An 18,270-nucleotide genomic window follows, 5' to 3' on the forward strand; every position below is an offset into this window, starting at 1 on the left:
TCAGTCAGATATTTTGTGTGTGTCTGTAGCTTAGCTGGGGCCGAGTACAGGGATGATGTGTGGAGTGATTGCGATAAGGAGGTGAATTAGATTTAGAATTAGAATTAGAGCAGAGACGTTAAGCGGGATGGGCTTACAGGCTAAGCGTTACGAGGTGGTGGGCGGACGTGATCCTTACATAAACGCACGGGCACATACACGAACACACATACACAGAGCAAGATCAATCGATAGATGTGTGCCTATCTGATCTGATTGGATGGAGGTGTAGCTAGACGACTAGTGAAAAGGAAAGAGGGGGTGACTGAGGAGAACAGACAGACGTAGAGAGAGAGACCCACACACACATGCAAACAGTTTAGTGTGTGTTGTTTTGAAGTCTTGTGTTCTGTAGGTACACACGTGCTTTGTCTAAGATCCAAACTCTTAAAACACTGTAGGCCTCTGTTGTCTGGCAGAAGCCTTGGAGTTGCCTGCTGTCTTCTGCCCAGACTGAATGCTAGACAGAGGGTGACAAAAGGTCATAAGAAGAAAACAGATCTGGTCATACTAGTCATGGACACAAATCTCAGGTGTGTTTCATCTTCATCCCTCTTTTCGCTGTCTCTCTCAGACACACATTGACCATATGTGGCAGCGATGTAGCTCCCCAGTGAGTTCCTATACCGCCAGACAGATGGTGGTCCGCTTTACCGCACATCTACGTCCTGATTGATTTATCTGCCTGTCTGTGTTGGTGCCATCACTTGTTTGTTCGGAGTCCAAGCTGTTCTGATCTATTCTAGCAATGAGGGTTACCACCATGGCCGTTTGTTGAATTAGCTTATTGACATTGTTTTTGCATTGTTTTTTTAATTGTCTTTCCCGCAGAGTTTTTAAGTATTTTTTATGTATGTTCCCTTTTAATTCCCTCCTCAATTAGCAATCCTCTCTTTCATCTAATTTCTACTGGCAAGTGCAGTTCCCGTTCTAAACATTCCTGTTTGGAATGGGTTGTTTGCTTGGCCGGTGATAGTGCAGGTTGCGGCTTTTCTTTTTGAAACTGTAAAAGTGACTTGCAGTAATTGAGCCGCTGCAAATGAAGACTCATACATGTCGCATACATTGATGTGTCCCAGCTGCTGATGCTACACATGTCCAAATCACACCAAATTTGACGCTGGACTTCCTTAGGGCCCTTAACAATACATGCCATGTGTGACGCCACTCCACATGAGCATATGCTGAATGAGTACCCTCCCATCACCCATCTCTCTGAATGATTTTGTTATTGGTTATTTGGTTTTTTTTACCCTGCTTTTAATGGCGTTTTCGTCAACACCTGTGTTTGGGTGATGTAGTAATGAGGCATTTCCTGGTTGAATGTTTTGCTGTGAATGGTTCTGCCAGCTGTTCATACACAGACCTGTTTCTTTCCTTTTTTTTCTACACCCATCCAAGGTTTGGAAATTAACCCCTGTTATCTGTGCTGGTGGCCATCAGCTGCATCAAAAATCAACTCCAAAGACACTCAGACACATCCTCGCAGGGCCACCCCCATTTGTGATACTGACTACTGGGTTTACTTGCGGCTGACCATCGCGCCTGGCTCCAGCTCCCTCACATGACCTCACCCTTCGCCTCGTGGCACTCTCTCCATCTGCCCTTAGGAGGCCACACAATGGACAAAGAGGGCCTCGAGAGTGTATGTGCTTATGTGAAAGCCTATGAATATGACCAAGCAACATGACAGTCATTCATCTCTTACAGTATATTGTTTGGTTGAGCCAGATATCTTCCTCTCCTCTCTGTTGCGCACAGCATCCAACACAAACGCATATTGACGGGGCACAAAATGAGTGAGCATCAGCCCTTTCTCAACCTCGACAAACTTTGCTTTCATTTGCTCATGCGATCTGACTTCATGGCTATGATTGGCCAATGCGCACCCACACCCCTGTGTACACTCAAACACACTCACGTACACACAGGCATAAGGACGTTCAAACACACTGTTTGCTCTATTTCCTGCGTTGAGCCGTCTGGCTGGCATCATCTCCAGCTACAGTGCCAAAGGGTCAAAGGTGACCACCACTTGGCAGCGCAAGCTCCATGTCCTTCCGCTCCTCTGTGGGCATGTGCCTTTCTGTGTGTGTGTGTGTGTGTTGTCAATGTGACAGCATGGCCTCTTTGATCAAGCTTGCTCTCCTGGAGTTTTCTTCCATGTATATATACAATATAATATACACAGCCTTTATTTGTTTTTACTCTCCCCCTCTTCTTGCCAGCAGCTTCTTTCCTCTTCTCCTGCTAGCATCCCTGCTCCTCCTTTTCTTTTGATTCCCTCCCTCCCATCTCCCACAGCCCTCTTACTTTCTGCCTCCCACCCTCCCTCTGTCCTCTTGGCACGGATTGACAGGATTGAGTCACTTGGATTGTCCGCACTTCACAGTGAGACACACATTGTGTCAGTGTCCAGCCCAATGAGTGCTGCACTGTATGTGTACAACCCAGCAGGGAGCCACACTGTCCAATACCCTCTGTAAATACCTGCCTGTGTCACTGTGGAACCCGATGAACACAAGAACCTCAGACTTAAACACAGTCTTTATATGTTTACACTTAACTAAAATGACACAGATCCAAGATAAATTACTTTTGATAAATTACTTTATCATATTATACTGAAAAGTTTTTTTCCCAACTTAAAACATTTTGATTATGACTTTTCTACATTCCCAGCAGAACAATCATTATTTTCAAATTCATTCAAATGGATGGATTCTCTCTGTACTTTAATCATCTCGGCTCTCAGGGGCAAAGAACTTACGAGTTCCTCTGTAATTGGGTCTCTTGCTTTCCAGTTCAACACATTCACCCAACTGACTTATTGAGGTATTGTTATGTTCATAAAGTGGCACATTTGTACAGAATTTTCATTGAAGTGTTCCTCGGGAGAAAAAGACTTGGCTGTAGGAAGAATGTTTGTTATCACTGTTATCTCAGTGGTGCTTTTGGAGGAGTTGGCAACCTTGCTCAGTATCACTTTGTGGGTGTGTTTGCGTGTGGATGTGTCTGTGTTGAGGATGTTTTCTCGCTCTTATCAATGTGTCCTTGGCTGTGCAAGTGCACTAGCTTTCTATTAGTGTAATTTACTTTCTTTTATGTATCTTGTAGAGAAATGCAGAGAGCTGGGGAGATAAGTGAGCAAAAGTAAGCACCAGAGTAAGAGTCCGGTAAAAAATAACTCTCAGAAAAATATAATGTGGAATAGGACAGGACATATGTGGCCAGAAAGCAAAAGTAATGATACATTGGAACCAGATAGATAAATACAAGTAAAGAGAAAATTAAAGGTAGAAAAAGAGAATGGAGAGAATGACAGTTGTAGCGCTACAACATGGAAGAGGCTTACCTTAAAAAACCCCACTGCTGGCCAGACAGGAAGTGTATGTAACAGCCTCAGCACAAAGACCCACAGTGTGTATCTGGGCCAGCAGGAAGAGGGACCGAGGGAGGAGAAATCCAAGTCTTAACACAGGCCTTCCCTCGCTTCGCACTTTCACAGTTCTGTATTATACTTTCTTTGCAACATTTGCAAAGCTGCGCCCCAACTGCAACTGGACGACTTTACTCCAAGTCTCTCAAGCTTTTTTCTGTCTTAAAAATGTTCTTGGTATACCCTTGACCTGTCTTGTAAAGCTCAAAAGTGTATCTGTTATAGATACTGCAAATCTTAACTCGGGACAAGGCCCACTAATGTACTGTTTTATCTGCTGTCCCTCATACTTTTCCCCAAATTCCATGTGATTCCTTTCTTTTTGCTTTGTTTTTACAACTTTTTCTCATTCTTTTCATTTTACTGCTGTTTTCACTCCATGCTTTATTTAAATTTTTCCGACTGTACTGTTCTCTTTTGCAAATGCACATTCCCTCAGTTTTCATATCTTTGCACTCTCTGGTTCGCGCCTCTCTAACTGCCTCTTTGTCTTAATAGCGCTCTGCTCCCGATGTTGCGAAGGCATTTTGATTTGCAACACTTTCTTTTGAGCATAATGGTGTGTACACTATGTGTTGGATCCTGATATCTGAGGGCAGACTTGCAGAAGGGATAAGCTCCTACTCACATCTCAATAATATTCACAGCTCCATATTTCACTTTGATTTTATTCACATCACATCTCTCTCCCTTTTCATCTCTTTGTCTGCCTTTCTCTGCGCTCCTGGCCTGCTTCTCTCTACAGTCTAGAGAGTGAAGTCTGAGCTAGCTGAGACGCTTGGCCCAAGGCCTTGTTGCTTTATTTGCATTTCACCATGCTCTCTGTGTGCCAGGAAAATGCCACCTTGTGGTGATAACCCTCTACTGCAGCAACCCCTTAAGCAAGTGTGTCTCTGTTTGTGTCTTGTGAAAGCGGCATTGGTAGCGGATAGAGTAAGAGTAGCCCCCCTCATTGCTCCCCCCTTCTTCCTCCTTCCTCCTCACTCCCCTGTGTTCCCCATCTCTTTCCCCTTCCGGCCTTTGTGCAGCTGTATTTATTTGGGCTGGAGCAGGGCTATGCAGAGACACTGGTCCTTAACACGCTGGGGCCCCCGCCCCGGTTGACTCCTTTAAGCTGACTAGAGATGGAGGTTGACAGGGTAATAATGCTGGTGTCAACACCACTTACAGGACAGTTATATCAGTATCAGCTCGGCGGGGGGACGTTCACACTCTGTTAGGCTGGGTCGTGAACCGTGCTGGGGCCCCTCAGCCACACACACACACACACACACACACACACACACACACACACACACACACACACACACACACACACACACACACACACACAAATCAAGTTAGAGCCTCTGCTAATATAGCAGCTCAAATGTGCATGCATGCATTATACTCAAACTCATGCAGTTAAAACAGATTTATCAACATGTACAAAAGGGAAACTTTTTTTCTCATTATGTGTAAGTGCACAATTTAAGCCAATTCTTCTGCTCATATTTAAGTATGTACATTTAAATTTAATCAACTAATTCAGTGACGCTTTATCAAAACTATTTGTCCTTCTCTCGCTGCCACGTGTTAGCGCAAAGAATACAATTGTAGACGTATGTTTGTGTGTGTTTGGTTCGAGACTATGTACGTCTTGTCTGATTAAGTAGGATTCTCGCTCCTTGAGCCCTTGCCGTCCTTCTGGACTTTTTGAGCGTCTGTCCAAAAGCAAATCTTGTAAGCATGACTCCAAAGCACAGAATCCCATTTACACTTGACTATCCATATTAATTATGGAACCGAGTTGTGTTGGAAGCCTCTGTGACCGCACTGCATAACAATGATCACAGTTACCAAATGGAACACTCGTGTTGTCAGGGTTTATTGTTGGAAAAGCTCCATATGCTTTAAAGGAAATTAGAACATGTATAACACCGTAGGATCTTGTTTATGTTTTGCTTGGGGGTCCTGAATTAATTCTAGGTTTGTTTTTTGTCCCGGATACACTCAAGTTTTTAACATATATTACCACCAAACAGAGAAAACCCAAAGCTTGGATTGGTAATGTTTTTAAAGTAGCAAATAGATGGTTTCCAGACTCATTTTCAGACTCATTATCACATTTGTAAATCAAAATTAAAACTCTATGATAAGAACTATGGATTGGATTATATCAGTGTAGCAACAGCAGAGAGTTTTATATTTTCATTCATACATATAACGGTAAGTTTACACATCCTGTACTTCAGGTCACAATCTCATGGGAAGCTATTTTACACCCCTGAGCTTTTGGCATTTGGCTCATTTTAAATGCCACAAGTGAACGAGTTCCACCTTGATGTACAGAATATATCCTTTCACTTTGAACTCTTTCAACACGAAAATCGGAATTTCTTTTTATTTGCCATTTTTACTGCACACAGTAATGAATGACTTAAAATTGGGGTAATTGGTATAACTTGGCTGAATCCAAGGGCTCTATTTTAACGATCTAAACGCATGGTCTAGCACAAGTACATTTCGGGAGTCTAAATCCACTTTTGTTAGTTTAACAGTGGAAAAAAGGGCACCTTGCCAGGCTGGTTCAAAAGGGTTACACTTAGTCTTTTAATTAATCATGGGTGTGTTTTGGGTGTAACATGCAATAAACCAATTAGAGTTCCATCTCCCATTTCCTTTACAAGCCAGGTGTGCTTGCACTTTGGTGGGTTGCTATTATAAGGGCAGATTTTCCAGGTAGTAAAAAAGAAGGCTTCTCTGCAGAGGAAAGTTCGGAGCATACCATCTGTGTGTGTAACAAGCATCGTTAATATAATAATATATAACAATAATTACAATAAGATACTGCACACTGACGTCTTACCAGTTGGACAAAAGTGCAATTGCTTTCCAATACATCAAGATAGCAATGTGCCATCAATGCACCTGACCACACCTCATTTTAAGACCAATATGCGTATATGAGTGCTCAGGTGGGCACAAGTTTTTTTCCAATATAAACAAGGTGGGCATTGGATGGGAAAATCACAACTGCGTCAGTTTGAAACTAAGAAGATGAAGATAAGACTCTTGCACCTTCCAGATTTAGTCCTCACTTAATTTACAAACACTGTGATTTGTTTACCATCATCACCTCAAGTCTAAAAAGGCAGGATTCCATAAGCCTCAAGTTGGTTTCACTTGTTTTTGTGAAAACGTTTGAAGCAACTACAATGTTGTAGTGATCACTGCCACACATTCTTCTGATCATCATATATCAGCGCCCGTTTTTCCGCAATTCTGCTTGGCACTTCCATTAAGGACTACAAGAAGAAAAAGCATTTGATTACCTTTATTTCCTGCAGTTCTATAGATTTCTATATCAGGATGTTATTTCTTTCCTACACAATTCAAGTAACAGTAATTAAATCAGTGAAGTCTGGTGAAGACTGCACCCCAAGATGACTCTTTGGAAGTCTTCCTGAGGCCCCTTGTGGACTGGATGAATTGTGGGTTTGGACAGACTTCAGCACTTCCCAGGAACACACCAACTAAGCCAAGGAGTCTGCAAGTATGGTGGACATTCAGCCCTTGGGTTTTCATGCTCTCATACTTGGAATTTCCCAAAATTGATTTTTATACACCTTTGGGTTGACTAATTTGATATAATCTACCCCGTTTGGGGATACTACCTCTGAGCCTACAGCCTATTTAGCCAGCTTTTATTGTAACAGCTTGGAAATACCCCAGTGACTTTACAAAGCCAACAACTTTGGATAAAACATGTCTCAAGAAAGACTCAGGGACTCATTTTTAGGAGGCTCGTAGAACCCACTGTTAGGTCCCAACCTAGAGATGGAGAAAATTCCAAAATACTGTGTAGCTGTGTCACACAGGTCCACAGTAATCTGCAGTGATGGACCCAAGAGGTGATGGTGGGGGGGTAAGAGCATGAATGGAGACAGGGAGGGACAACGGGAAGGAGTGAGGGGGATAAAGAAGGAGGGGAGGTATGTATGGGCATCCAGCCAGTCAACCCCCCCACTCCCCCTACTATCGCCCACTACACTCATTCCCTGCAAGTTCATGCATACCCTCTGGACCCATAACCTCCTCCCTTTCCCTCTCCCACTTTACTTTGCTTCCTTTTCTATCCTCCATGCTCCCAGCCTTGTAATCCCCCTCCTCCTTCACTCTGTGCTCCTCCCTCCTTCCTTCCACCTCCCTCCTCTCTTCTCCTCCTCCTCTCCATCTCTCCCTTTCTTTCCATCCTCCCCTCGTCTCTCAGCCTCCCTCTCTCCTGGGTCTTCTTGCTGTGGTGCGGAGCTGTTGGCAGAGCGTAGGCGCAGGCGGCACACAGACGGGAGCACAGATGGGCAGCAAGCTGCGCAGGGCGGCCAGGCACACCTGCTCCACACACACTCTCTCTCACACACAAACACACACACACACACACACACACACACACACACACTCATACAGAGCCCATCTCTGCCACCTCGCCACACAGCCTGCCTGCCTGGCACAGTGATACAGGGATACAAGCACAAATACACACTGACACACATTCATACATACTGTACATGCATCATACATTCATTTGTACATCCATACGTACATACAAATGTTTGTGCACACAGATTTTTACATGCAAGCAGTGCACATGTAACACACATAAGGCATAATTTCATCATATACATTTTTTTAAATTTTATCTGATGTATTGTTTTCTTTTTTTAATTACTCTTTAAGATAACAAAAAACTCATAAGTTTTTACTTTGAACGGAATAAGCATTTGAAAAGGTCACATTCACACTAATGGGGATCTGGTTAACATAAAAGCATTACTGCACACACACATACACCAAACAGTCGCAAGGATAAAGACTTCTTAACACTGAAACAGAAATATACCCTTGTATGACACAGAATTAAATAATTAATAAATGAAACAGAAAAAATATACATAAATAAAAAGGGAAAAAAATAATAAAATAACGTCCAATAAAAGAACTGAGTGAACATCTGTGTGGGATAGCCGGGGGGATTAGGAGGGTTTGGAACATTTTAAGCGCATTAAGGATTAAAAAAAGGTCAGAATGTTTAGCAACATACCGATAAACCTCTTAAGCGAAACCCAATTGGGAGGCTGTACCACGTTATCCTGTGTTTTGGGGAGGAGAAGAGAGGAGAGGGGATCGAGGAGAAGGAGGGGGAGAGTGGAGTTGACATTTGTTCCAACAAGGAGGGGAATATGTGAACCAACAGTCTGTGCGCATACATGTAGTTAAACACGTGCATGCATGCACATATGGACACATACTGGTTTGATGTGGCTACAGAGTACATTAGCTGACTTCTTGGTTTTTATGTTGATGATGTTAGGGGTGTGCATGCCCGTACTGTACAGACTCACAGATGACCAGCACTGTTGATGCACTGCAGAGTTCACTTCTTTTTGTGTTGACCTTGACTTTGGTTTTATCCCATGTTTGTAATTGTAAATGACTGATGGAGGGTGGGTTGCTTTGAAAGACTGTGTAACAGATCAGTTTGTCTTATCTGACTGTAGAGACCGACAGTGCTAAAGGTGATTGCAGAGAAAAGAGGAGAGTCATGCGAGGAATAAATGGAAGAAGATGAGGTGGAGCTTGACAATGATAGGTTGTGCAGGTTTAGAAGGGGTGTGCAGTCATTTCTAAAAGACCAGATTAAATAGTCACATGAAACAAAAAAATGATAAGGAGAAGCACAGATGGAATTGATGCAGAGAAAAGCCACAGAAATATGTGCTGTATGTATAAATGATTGTGAAAGGAAGAGAGAAACCACAGTGTGGGGTGGGGGGGGGGCTACAGTGCTGTATGTCAAGGCCATGATGACTGGGGTTATGTTGATTGTGGTGGGGTCGTGAGATTTGCCATGGAGCCTGTAGGGAACTTCTGCAATCAGCAACCAGCGATGGCCACCATCGTTAATCTGCAGCCACAAAGAGCCATGGAAGTTTGAAAGCAGTCTCTCAGCACAAACTTACCACAAAATCCTTGAAGTTTCAATTTACAGAGTACTAAAGCACTATGTATTGGCAAACATTGAGCTGTCTTTGTTGTTAGTGTATTAAAGAAATAACATGTAGCAATTATTCATTAAAATGTCTAAAAGCGACTAGACCTCTGTTTTATATTTTGTTGACTTGCACTTACATTATCCAGAGTCTTTTCAGACAATCCCAATTTTCCAATTTTGTTCAAGGTAACGAGACATTTAATTTTGAGTGCCTTTTAATTGCAGCCTATCCGCTTAGCCCGTCTCTGCTCAAATTTTCAGGGCAAACTAGGAAAAAAGGAAAAACACGGCTTGCCAGTCTACTATTTTTTCCTTCCACTATTACATACATTACCTCATCCTTGAGTCTGCACCCGAGTCGCTTCAGGTATATTTCCATATCCTGTTGTGGTGAAGACAACAACTCCCATAGCCCCATGCTGATTCACGACGTCATCAAACTAGGTCTTTTGTTATTGTTTTACTTGAGAGTCCCTTGTACACATTGTACATCAAGAGTGACTCGTGCACAGAACCATTTATAGTACATTTTGTCAATCCAGGGTCTTATATGTGCTGGTTACAATGATTATTCAGTTTTATTTGCAACGATTGTCAAACATAGTTGGATATCAAACAAATGATCATACCTCCAACAGTTGTACATGTGCTTCTTGATATATCATCATGCCACACTCGTTTTCTTATGTGTGTAGTTGCTTTTAATTCACTGGCTGGAGGGTGGCTATATGTTTGAGGTTAGAGATGAGGTTGCTGGCGGTGGAGGTGGAGGGGCATCTGGAGGGGGGGGCTGCAGGACATGATTGGGGTTGCTGAAGGGAGGGCTTTGGGGGGCTGCGGTGGGAAGATAAGGCGCTGGATGTGGGGTTAGGAGGCTGGAGGGGGGCTTCTGCTGTTGTAGGCTGCAGCTGGCAAAGCGGCGATAATCAGCAACCAGACCTGCTGTCTTACCTCCCCTCCCACTGTATTCCAGTCTCTACCGAACTATATGATGCACTGTTGAACTCAACAGTGGCACTGATTTCCAATGAGTGATGTAGTGTTGTGTTGTAAGTGTTGGTTGGCTAAGGAGCCTGAGCTCATAAAAGTAGAGCCAGAGCCATTGAGAGCTTCAGTATCTAGCCAGGTCATCTCACTGTAAGGTTTCCATTACTTCAAGAGCTAAATAAACTCATTCTTTGGAGACAGCATACGAGAACATATGATCCCAATTTCTTCTCTTAAAATTGAAAGTAGAAATTAGGAGGGGTGTAGTACCAGCCCCAGTGCAGACACCCAGGGAGCCATGCATAGCTCCACCACCTGAGGTAGAGCGCATCGAGCCAAACTGAGCGCCCCCATCTCCTCGAGCTCTCCATACATTGTCTACGTTTGCAAGTTATGTTTTGATTACCCATTCTGAGTTTACACATGTGTCTGATCACATTGTTTGTATGTGTGTCTGGTTGTCTGTGTCAGCAGGGGAGAGAGAAAGAGAAGGAGAAGTGAGCAACGGAGTCAGTGTGTTTGTGTGCATGTGTGCTGTTAACTTTCCCTCAAGATCTGGGACTACCATACAGAAGCTATACAATTTTTTTGATAGTAATCGACTGCTTACAGTGATGAATTTGGCCCTGGACAAACGTGATCACTATAAGCAATTGTCTATCCAGGAAAAAACCTATATTGTGTCTTGCCGTATGATCTTCACCCTATTGGTTACACTGCCCCCACGATTTTCTTTGAAACTGCTACATTTAGTCAGTTTCATCTATATGAATTAGTTTTCAAAAGACGTGCAAAAATACTGATGGAATTAAGTACAGAATGAAAGCTCTATTCGTTTCTGTATATGTATCTAAGGTTGAGCATAAAGAGAGACTGTATTATTCAAGTGAACACAATTTCTGGGTACACCTCTGTCCCTTCTATATTGCTGATTTTTTTTTTAACATTCAGGACTAATAACTGAACATCAAGTGCTGCAAGTTCTTCCACCTTATTGTGGATGTGTGTGTGCATGCACGTTTTATCAAAGTAGGAAGCAGGCTTTGCTAAAGCACTGTAGAATCTTGTATCTTGAACCTCCATCTGTCAACTTACGCTCTCTTGAAGTTTTGCGAAGCTTTGTGGCACCAAATCATCACTCGGCATCTCAGACTCTAACACTATGAGATACATATCTCTCAAGCATACTGCACATACAGTAAGGTGGCTGTGTATCCAACCAGTGCATAGTATGGTGTGGGAAATAGAGTGTTTACAATATAGTAGAGCCCTGTGGTGAAATACTACACGCCAGTAAAAAGTTCATTGAAGTCAGGTTGTTTTCTCAACAGCTTTCCTTGGCCATCATATATGTTTACTCTGAGTGTGTGTACCTTAGTGTTTGTACACACATGTGTGTGTGTGTGTTTGAATGTGTCTGGGTGCGTGCACGGCAGGGGCACAGCCTCGTATGTTTGGAGTGAGTGCCGTCAGTTAGCTGGAATGTGGCGCTACCGCCAATGCTAAGATGGCTGCCAAGCTCTAAGATGGCTGCCAGGATTACACCCAGCCAGTGAGAGACAGAGAAGTGTGAGAGATTCTGCATGCGAAGAGAAGGGGAAAAGAAACTCTCTTTCATTTCTGTTCTCTTTCTTTCTCTGATTCTCACTCTGGTCTGTCTCGCTCTTCTCTCTGTGGATAAGCAGTGCTTCGTAGGCAGAGAGACAGGTCTGTTATTGTTTCTGCTCAGTAATCTGTGGCTTAGTGTGGCTGCAAGGCAAGTGCTGCTGGCAGGAGTCTGTGTGCTCTGTTATCACCTACAGCCTGCAGATAAACACCTCCTTTAGCTAGATAGCTAGCTAGCTGCAGCCTAGCAAGGCCTGAATGGTTGGCCAATAGCATTAGCCCCCACACCACAAACCAGCACTGGAAATGGAGCACAGGTTCATTCGCCAACTCATACATGTGGTCGTACAGGTTGAGGAAATGCGGACAGCTGACAAGCATGTGTTACGAATTCATAAACATATATGCATGGACTCATCTGACACATTTTCTTCACGACCTGGACAAGAATGCACCCCGACTCTTCTCAGGACTCATGTTACAAAACCTCTTCCTGCAGCCTCCTCTTTCTGCCTGTAGCTCCTCCAGGTCTAATTGTGGCCCTTTGCTGCCAAGACTTGGCATGTTTGTGTCTGCTCTTGTGAGTGAAGCCCCAGTGCTTCCGTACACCAGTCATAATAGGTGTGTGTGTGTTTGTGCACAAGTGTTTGTGTGTGAATGTGATTGCACTTGATCCAAATAGGAAGAGTTTTGCCTCAACTTTTAGATACACTGCATGAAATCCCTTGGGCATGGGCATGCTTTTTCATAGGTTTTGTGTGTGTGTGTGTGTGTGTGTGTGTGTGTGTGTGTGTGTGTGTGTGTGCGTGTGCGTGCGTGCGTGTGTATGCATTCATGTGGGTGTGTCCAACAAAGGATTATAACATGTGTTAAAGTATGAAATGACAATTAGAGAGAGAAAAACAGATTGAGTGAAAGTGTGTGTATGTGTGCATGTGTGTGTTTGTGTGTGTAAGGTGTTCTGTTTACGCAGACTAAATCCCTACCAGCAAGAAGGTATTAAATGGGATTAGGTTGAAGGATATGATTGCGTGGTTAGATACTAAATAGCATAGCAGCTCACTGTAAATCATTGCACCTTAAGTCAGGAGGGACAGAGGGAGATAGGAAAAAAACATACAAGACTGCCACGCAATAATATTGGAATTCACACACACACACGCATACAAGATGTATACCATAACCCAGCACATGCTGCAAGTTCCTCTTATTCCTTTTCACACCTCAAATATCACAGTCCTGGCAGCATGGATACATAGCTGTGATTCATCAAGACTTACACTTACCAGTATGTTTTTCATTATTTTTTTAGCATTCGAAGCAGATCCTAACCATTTGTCTTTCTCCACTCCCTCCTCCCTGTTTCTGTGCAGACTCCGGACAATCAGACAGCTCTAGCCAACAGGGGGACACAGACATTAAACCACCGCCCAATGGTAGGTACACACACACACACACACACACACACACACACACACACACACACACACACACACACACACACACACACACACACACACACACACACACACACACACACTGTCGATCAGCACACTAGAATTGATTTCATCATGCTTATCAGTCTTAACATATTCCAATTATGGCTCCAATTAGCAAACACACTCACACAGATGTTGATCCACAAATATAGTTGCAGATGGTCAGCCTTTAGGATTTCTTCCAATTTTTTTTCCAAACAATTCCATGAATTTGTTATGTTGTGGTCTTTGTTCTCCCTCTGAAGCTTCTGTGTGTCCTGATCACATCCTTGTCTGTACAGGGCACCTGAGTTTCCAGGACTGCTTCGTCACCTCAGGGGTGTGGAATGTGGCTGAGCTGGTCAGAGTGTCACAGAGTAAGTAGTTAAAACACAGCACACAGAGGTGAAGGAAGTTTCCTGATTTGAACAAAACAACAACTAAACAGCTCTATTTTGATTTGATGTTTACCAACGGCACGCAGTGGTATCCAGTGTATCCAATATAAGTGCCTGGAATATATCTGCTGTAATTATATCAACTCATCCACTTTCTTTTATTGTTCTCCCTGTTAGCTCCTGTAGCCACAGCGTCGGGTCCTAACTTCTCACTGGCTGACCTGGACAGCAGCCCCAGCTACTACAACATCAACTCTGGGGCAGCTCTGGCACTGGGGCGCCGTTCCCTCACCTCCCCTCCCTCCACCAGGTACACACTGTGAGCTCTAATTCCATACATATAAACAGTAGTTTACAGGTGTATAATGCTCAGGAAACACCAGTGACCGTTATACAAGTCCAGCTGTTTGCCATTAGAAGAGTCCCCGGTGGGCGAAGCCACCATGTGGCTTTAGCATTGCTACTCTGGCACATGGTTTGCTACGATGCCAAAGGCAGACTAGAGGGAAGTGTGATGTCACATTAATGTCTGCCAACGGTATATCGCTTCTTCTTGCAGGAATGACTTTACTGGCAAGTAGTACGCCATTTCATTGAGGTTTCTTGCTGTGAAAGATGTTTAGTACTGTAGCCTATTTCCACTCTTGGAATCTCTCCTGAATCTCTTTACTGTATAGATGTGTGCGTCTCTCTCTGTGTTAGCTGTTCTCCTTTTCATGTGATGTGTGATAGCAATTTCTGCCTTTTTCCTCTTTTGTGTCTTTCTTAACTTGTCTCTTTCTTTCCTCTTACCTCGATCAAATGCTGTGGTCACTATAGGTCTGATGTGGAGTTGTACGCAAATCTTCCACGGAGGTAGTTATCAACACCTACAAAGACACAAACAAATGAGACACGTGCACAGAAAAACACCCTGACACACACACACACACTCACACACTCACACACACAGAGTCTTACTGTTTCGCTGTACCTTCTAACTTTTCTTTCTGTTTCCTCCTTTTTCATTCCTCCTTATCAAATTTCTTGTCCTTTATGTCAATTCTGCTCCAAGGCCTTGTAATTGAATTATTGTTTTCACTAAGATGCAAAAGTTGAAGCCGCTTAAAAATTTCAAACGCATGTTACTGTGATTACCCTTTAGTTATCATGTTTGCAGAGTATTGTGTCCTTGATCCATGCATTCTCTGCCGTTATGTATTTTTTTTAATCTTGTCTCTGCCGCCCCTCTCTTCCCTCCCATGCCCTCAGCTCCAAGAGGAAGTCATTAGATGACAGTGAGCTGGAGAGCCCCACAGATGATGTTTTCTACCCTGGACGCTCACCTGCCGCCAGCTCATCCCAGTCCAGCGCGTGGCCAAATGACATGGATGCAGGTAACACCCCAACCCCCCAATATCCCACCCCACACCTGTCACTCACTAAGAAAGCATCATGAAGCTTTTTCACAAAGTCAACAATGATGCCTCCATCTGACTTGTCTCTTCTCCACACTCTACCTGATCAGATTTGTCTCATTCTGACAAAGACATGAGGATACCTGCCAAAACAAAGGAGACTTGGATACACATTATACATTACACATAACTCTTACATTCAGGTTATTTGACACTATTTGGAAAATTCAAAGTTTAAAGGAATCAACATGTTTTAAATTAAACTGAGAATGTTTTCAACCCTATTACCCCACAAAGTTGAATAAATCACTGATAAATTGTGCTAAATTCCATCCACCAAATAGCTGTAGACAGTTGGATTATGAATGTTATGATGAATCAAGAGTGAATTGGCATCTTTAGTGTTGGTATTTCCCTTGTTTTGGCAGTAACCTCTACCTCTGTGATTCCACTTTAGACATTACCCTCTTCTTTCTATTTTATTTATTCCCCCAAAAAAGTCTCTCTTGTTCACTTCACTTCCCAAATCTCAAGGCTTAATGTTTCCTTACCCTCACTTTTAAAGCCATAGTCACCCTTAGAAGTTACCTGATTTTGTGTCAGTCATCTGCCATTTATACCCCCCATCATACAGAAATGTTCACTCTTACTTTCTCCTTTTCCCCTTCTCTCCCAATCCCTCTATTTATCTCTCTCTCTCTCTCTCTCATTGTTAACAATACCCTTCTCCACTTTCAGTGCAGCACCATTTGGCGAGTGTGCAGGAGAGGAAGATAAAACATGAAAACGATGGCGTGCAGTTTCCTTACCATGGTTAGAACAACATTGATTACACCCATATATATTTTCACTTTACCAGCCTTTATGTAGCTCAATCATTCCTCTGTGTATGTGTGTATATATACTGATTTATGTATATATAATACTTATACGTATACATTATACATACTGTAGGTGCTTTTGTTTGAAAGGGAGTTGTATGAATGTCTGTGGTAAAGACAAAGATACCGTACACAGAAATGGGACTACACAAAGTCATTGCTGCTGATTAAAGTTTCGTTAACAGTAATTACATTTCTTGTGAAATACAGCAGCAGGGTTGTCAATGATTATTCATTTCAGGCTTTACTACTTTCTGTTTGAAACATAAGGCTACAAGTTGCTAACAAGATGAAGTCAGTCCTCCCAGCAGATGACACACATGCAAATATACAGTACTTACACAGACACCCCGCCACACACACAGCGACTCGCACACCTCCAACTCCCCCACCTCATATGCAGACGTTCACACATTGAAACACACATGCTTATCATGCTCCCCACCCCTGCAGGTGTTCAGGTGCCTGCCTTGCCGCCATCCCTCTTTCGCTCCATCCCTCCCTCGCTTCAAATCCCCATTAAGACGCTTACCGTCTGGATCAGAGGTGTAAAACCCTTCCTCCTGCTCCCTAGCTCCAGCTTCAACCCTCCATCCCTGTCTCCCTTCTGTCTAATTGAAAATATGTACAGCAGGAAGGACCCTGGGGAGGAAGAAAACATGTCAAAGGATAGAGGGAGGAGAGAGAAGCAGAATGCTGGGAAGTGGATGGGAGGTGAGAGAGGAGAGGACTTACATGGTGATAGCTAATGAGAGAGAAGGTTTGTCAGGATGTGAACTGAGGGAGCCAAGAGCCCTGGTTAGGTCTTGCCCCAGTCTACTCTCACTGGAAACTCAGCGGCTGCTCTCCTGCTCCTGCTCCACTTAGCTGTAAATGTAATTAAGAGGCTGCTCATCAGAGCCTCAACAGAGGATGCTACACGCCTTAGCGCACCAGAGAGCCTCGCCTCCCATCTTGTTTCTGTCTCTCGCTCTCCCTCTCTGTGTATGTGTACCACCCTCTTACTCTCCAAAGTGCAGCACATAGCCTTGTACACCTCCTAATGAGTTTGGCAAATAGAGGTGTAGAATAGCATGCAAATCTGGACCCTCTACCAATTAATTTACAGAATCCAAGTGAAAAATTAGGAAGCCAAAACGTTCTGCAATTATCAGCCTGTTTTTTTTTTTAATTTCATGTGGGTTTAGAAATAATTTTAAACAGTAGCTAGAACAAAACGTATTTCACACTTGAGAAACCAAGGCATAAAGGAGACACTGATGGGAACGGGAGAGCAAAGATGAAGCGAGTAGAGAATGTGTGATTTTTGGTACGGTGTGTATCCAATTTCCAAAAGATCCCACCTGCCACAGGCAAAGCTCACCTGGGAATTCCTGTCCAGGTTGGGGGTACGCAAACAAGAGAGAGCGCGCGCGCACACACACACACACACACACACACACACAAACAGACACTTATGAACAAACTAAGGGGTGTCCAAGAAAACAGAAAAACACACAGGTGTGCCTCACCGTCTGTCCACTGCACAATCTACTCCCACTTGCTCCTCCATAACCAATAGTACACACACACACAACACACACACACACACACACACACACACACACACACACACACACACACGTATGAAGATGCATTCATACATATACATCACACAAACACGGTTACATTCAGATACACTCATAATAGATTTCTATACACATATCACACACACACACACACACACACACACACACACACACACACACACACACACACAGGCACAGCTGAAGCATGGTCCCAGATGGTGTTTCCGTGTGTGTGTAGCCTTGGGATCCGTGAGGATGCTGGAGACATCTGCTCCACAGGGCCTAGAAGAGGGGTGGGGGGAGGTTAGTGGAGGCAAACAAAACAACCATGATTTCATATTAGTTCCGATGATTGTGAAATTTTTTCTGAGACACCAGAGACTTATGGTGGTGGTGGGGGCCTTGTTTGGTGCTTTGAGTTAAATGTTACAGGCCCCTGGAGGAACA

At 43.5% G+C, this 18,270-nt stretch overlaps 1 protein-coding gene across 10 annotated transcripts in view; it reads left to right on the plus strand.

The window, feature by feature from the left end:
* LOC118115488 (nuclear factor 1 X-type) overlaps positions 1 to 18,270 on the plus strand; it is a 110,391-nt gene that overhangs the window by 73,919 nt on the left and 18,202 nt on the right. For 4 of the 10 annotated variants that reach the window (XM_047341850.1, XM_047341853.1, XM_047341856.1 and 1 more), the window contains exons 2-7: positions 13,475 to 13,537; positions 13,882 to 13,956; positions 14,155 to 14,287; positions 14,797 to 14,832; positions 15,229 to 15,353; positions 16,113 to 16,187. In XM_047341850.1, the coding sequence (XP_047197806.1) occupies positions 13,475 to 13,537; positions 13,882 to 13,956; positions 14,155 to 14,287; positions 14,797 to 14,832; positions 15,229 to 15,353; positions 16,113 to 16,187 (507 nt within the window). Of the gene's footprint in view, positions 1 to 13,474; positions 13,538 to 13,881; positions 13,957 to 14,154; positions 14,297 to 14,796; positions 14,833 to 15,228; positions 15,354 to 16,112; positions 16,188 to 18,270 lie in introns of all 10 variants that reach the window. The other 6 variants (XM_035166669.2, XM_035166692.2, XM_035166701.2 and 3 more) reach the window with 2 other exon arrangements.

The sequence above is a fragment of the Hippoglossus stenolepis genome, chromosome 2 (assembly GCF_022539355.2).
Source record: "Hippoglossus stenolepis isolate QCI-W04-F060 chromosome 2, HSTE1.2, whole genome shotgun sequence".
Classification (NCBI taxonomy): Eukaryota; Metazoa; Chordata; class Actinopteri; order Pleuronectiformes; family Pleuronectidae; genus Hippoglossus; species Hippoglossus stenolepis.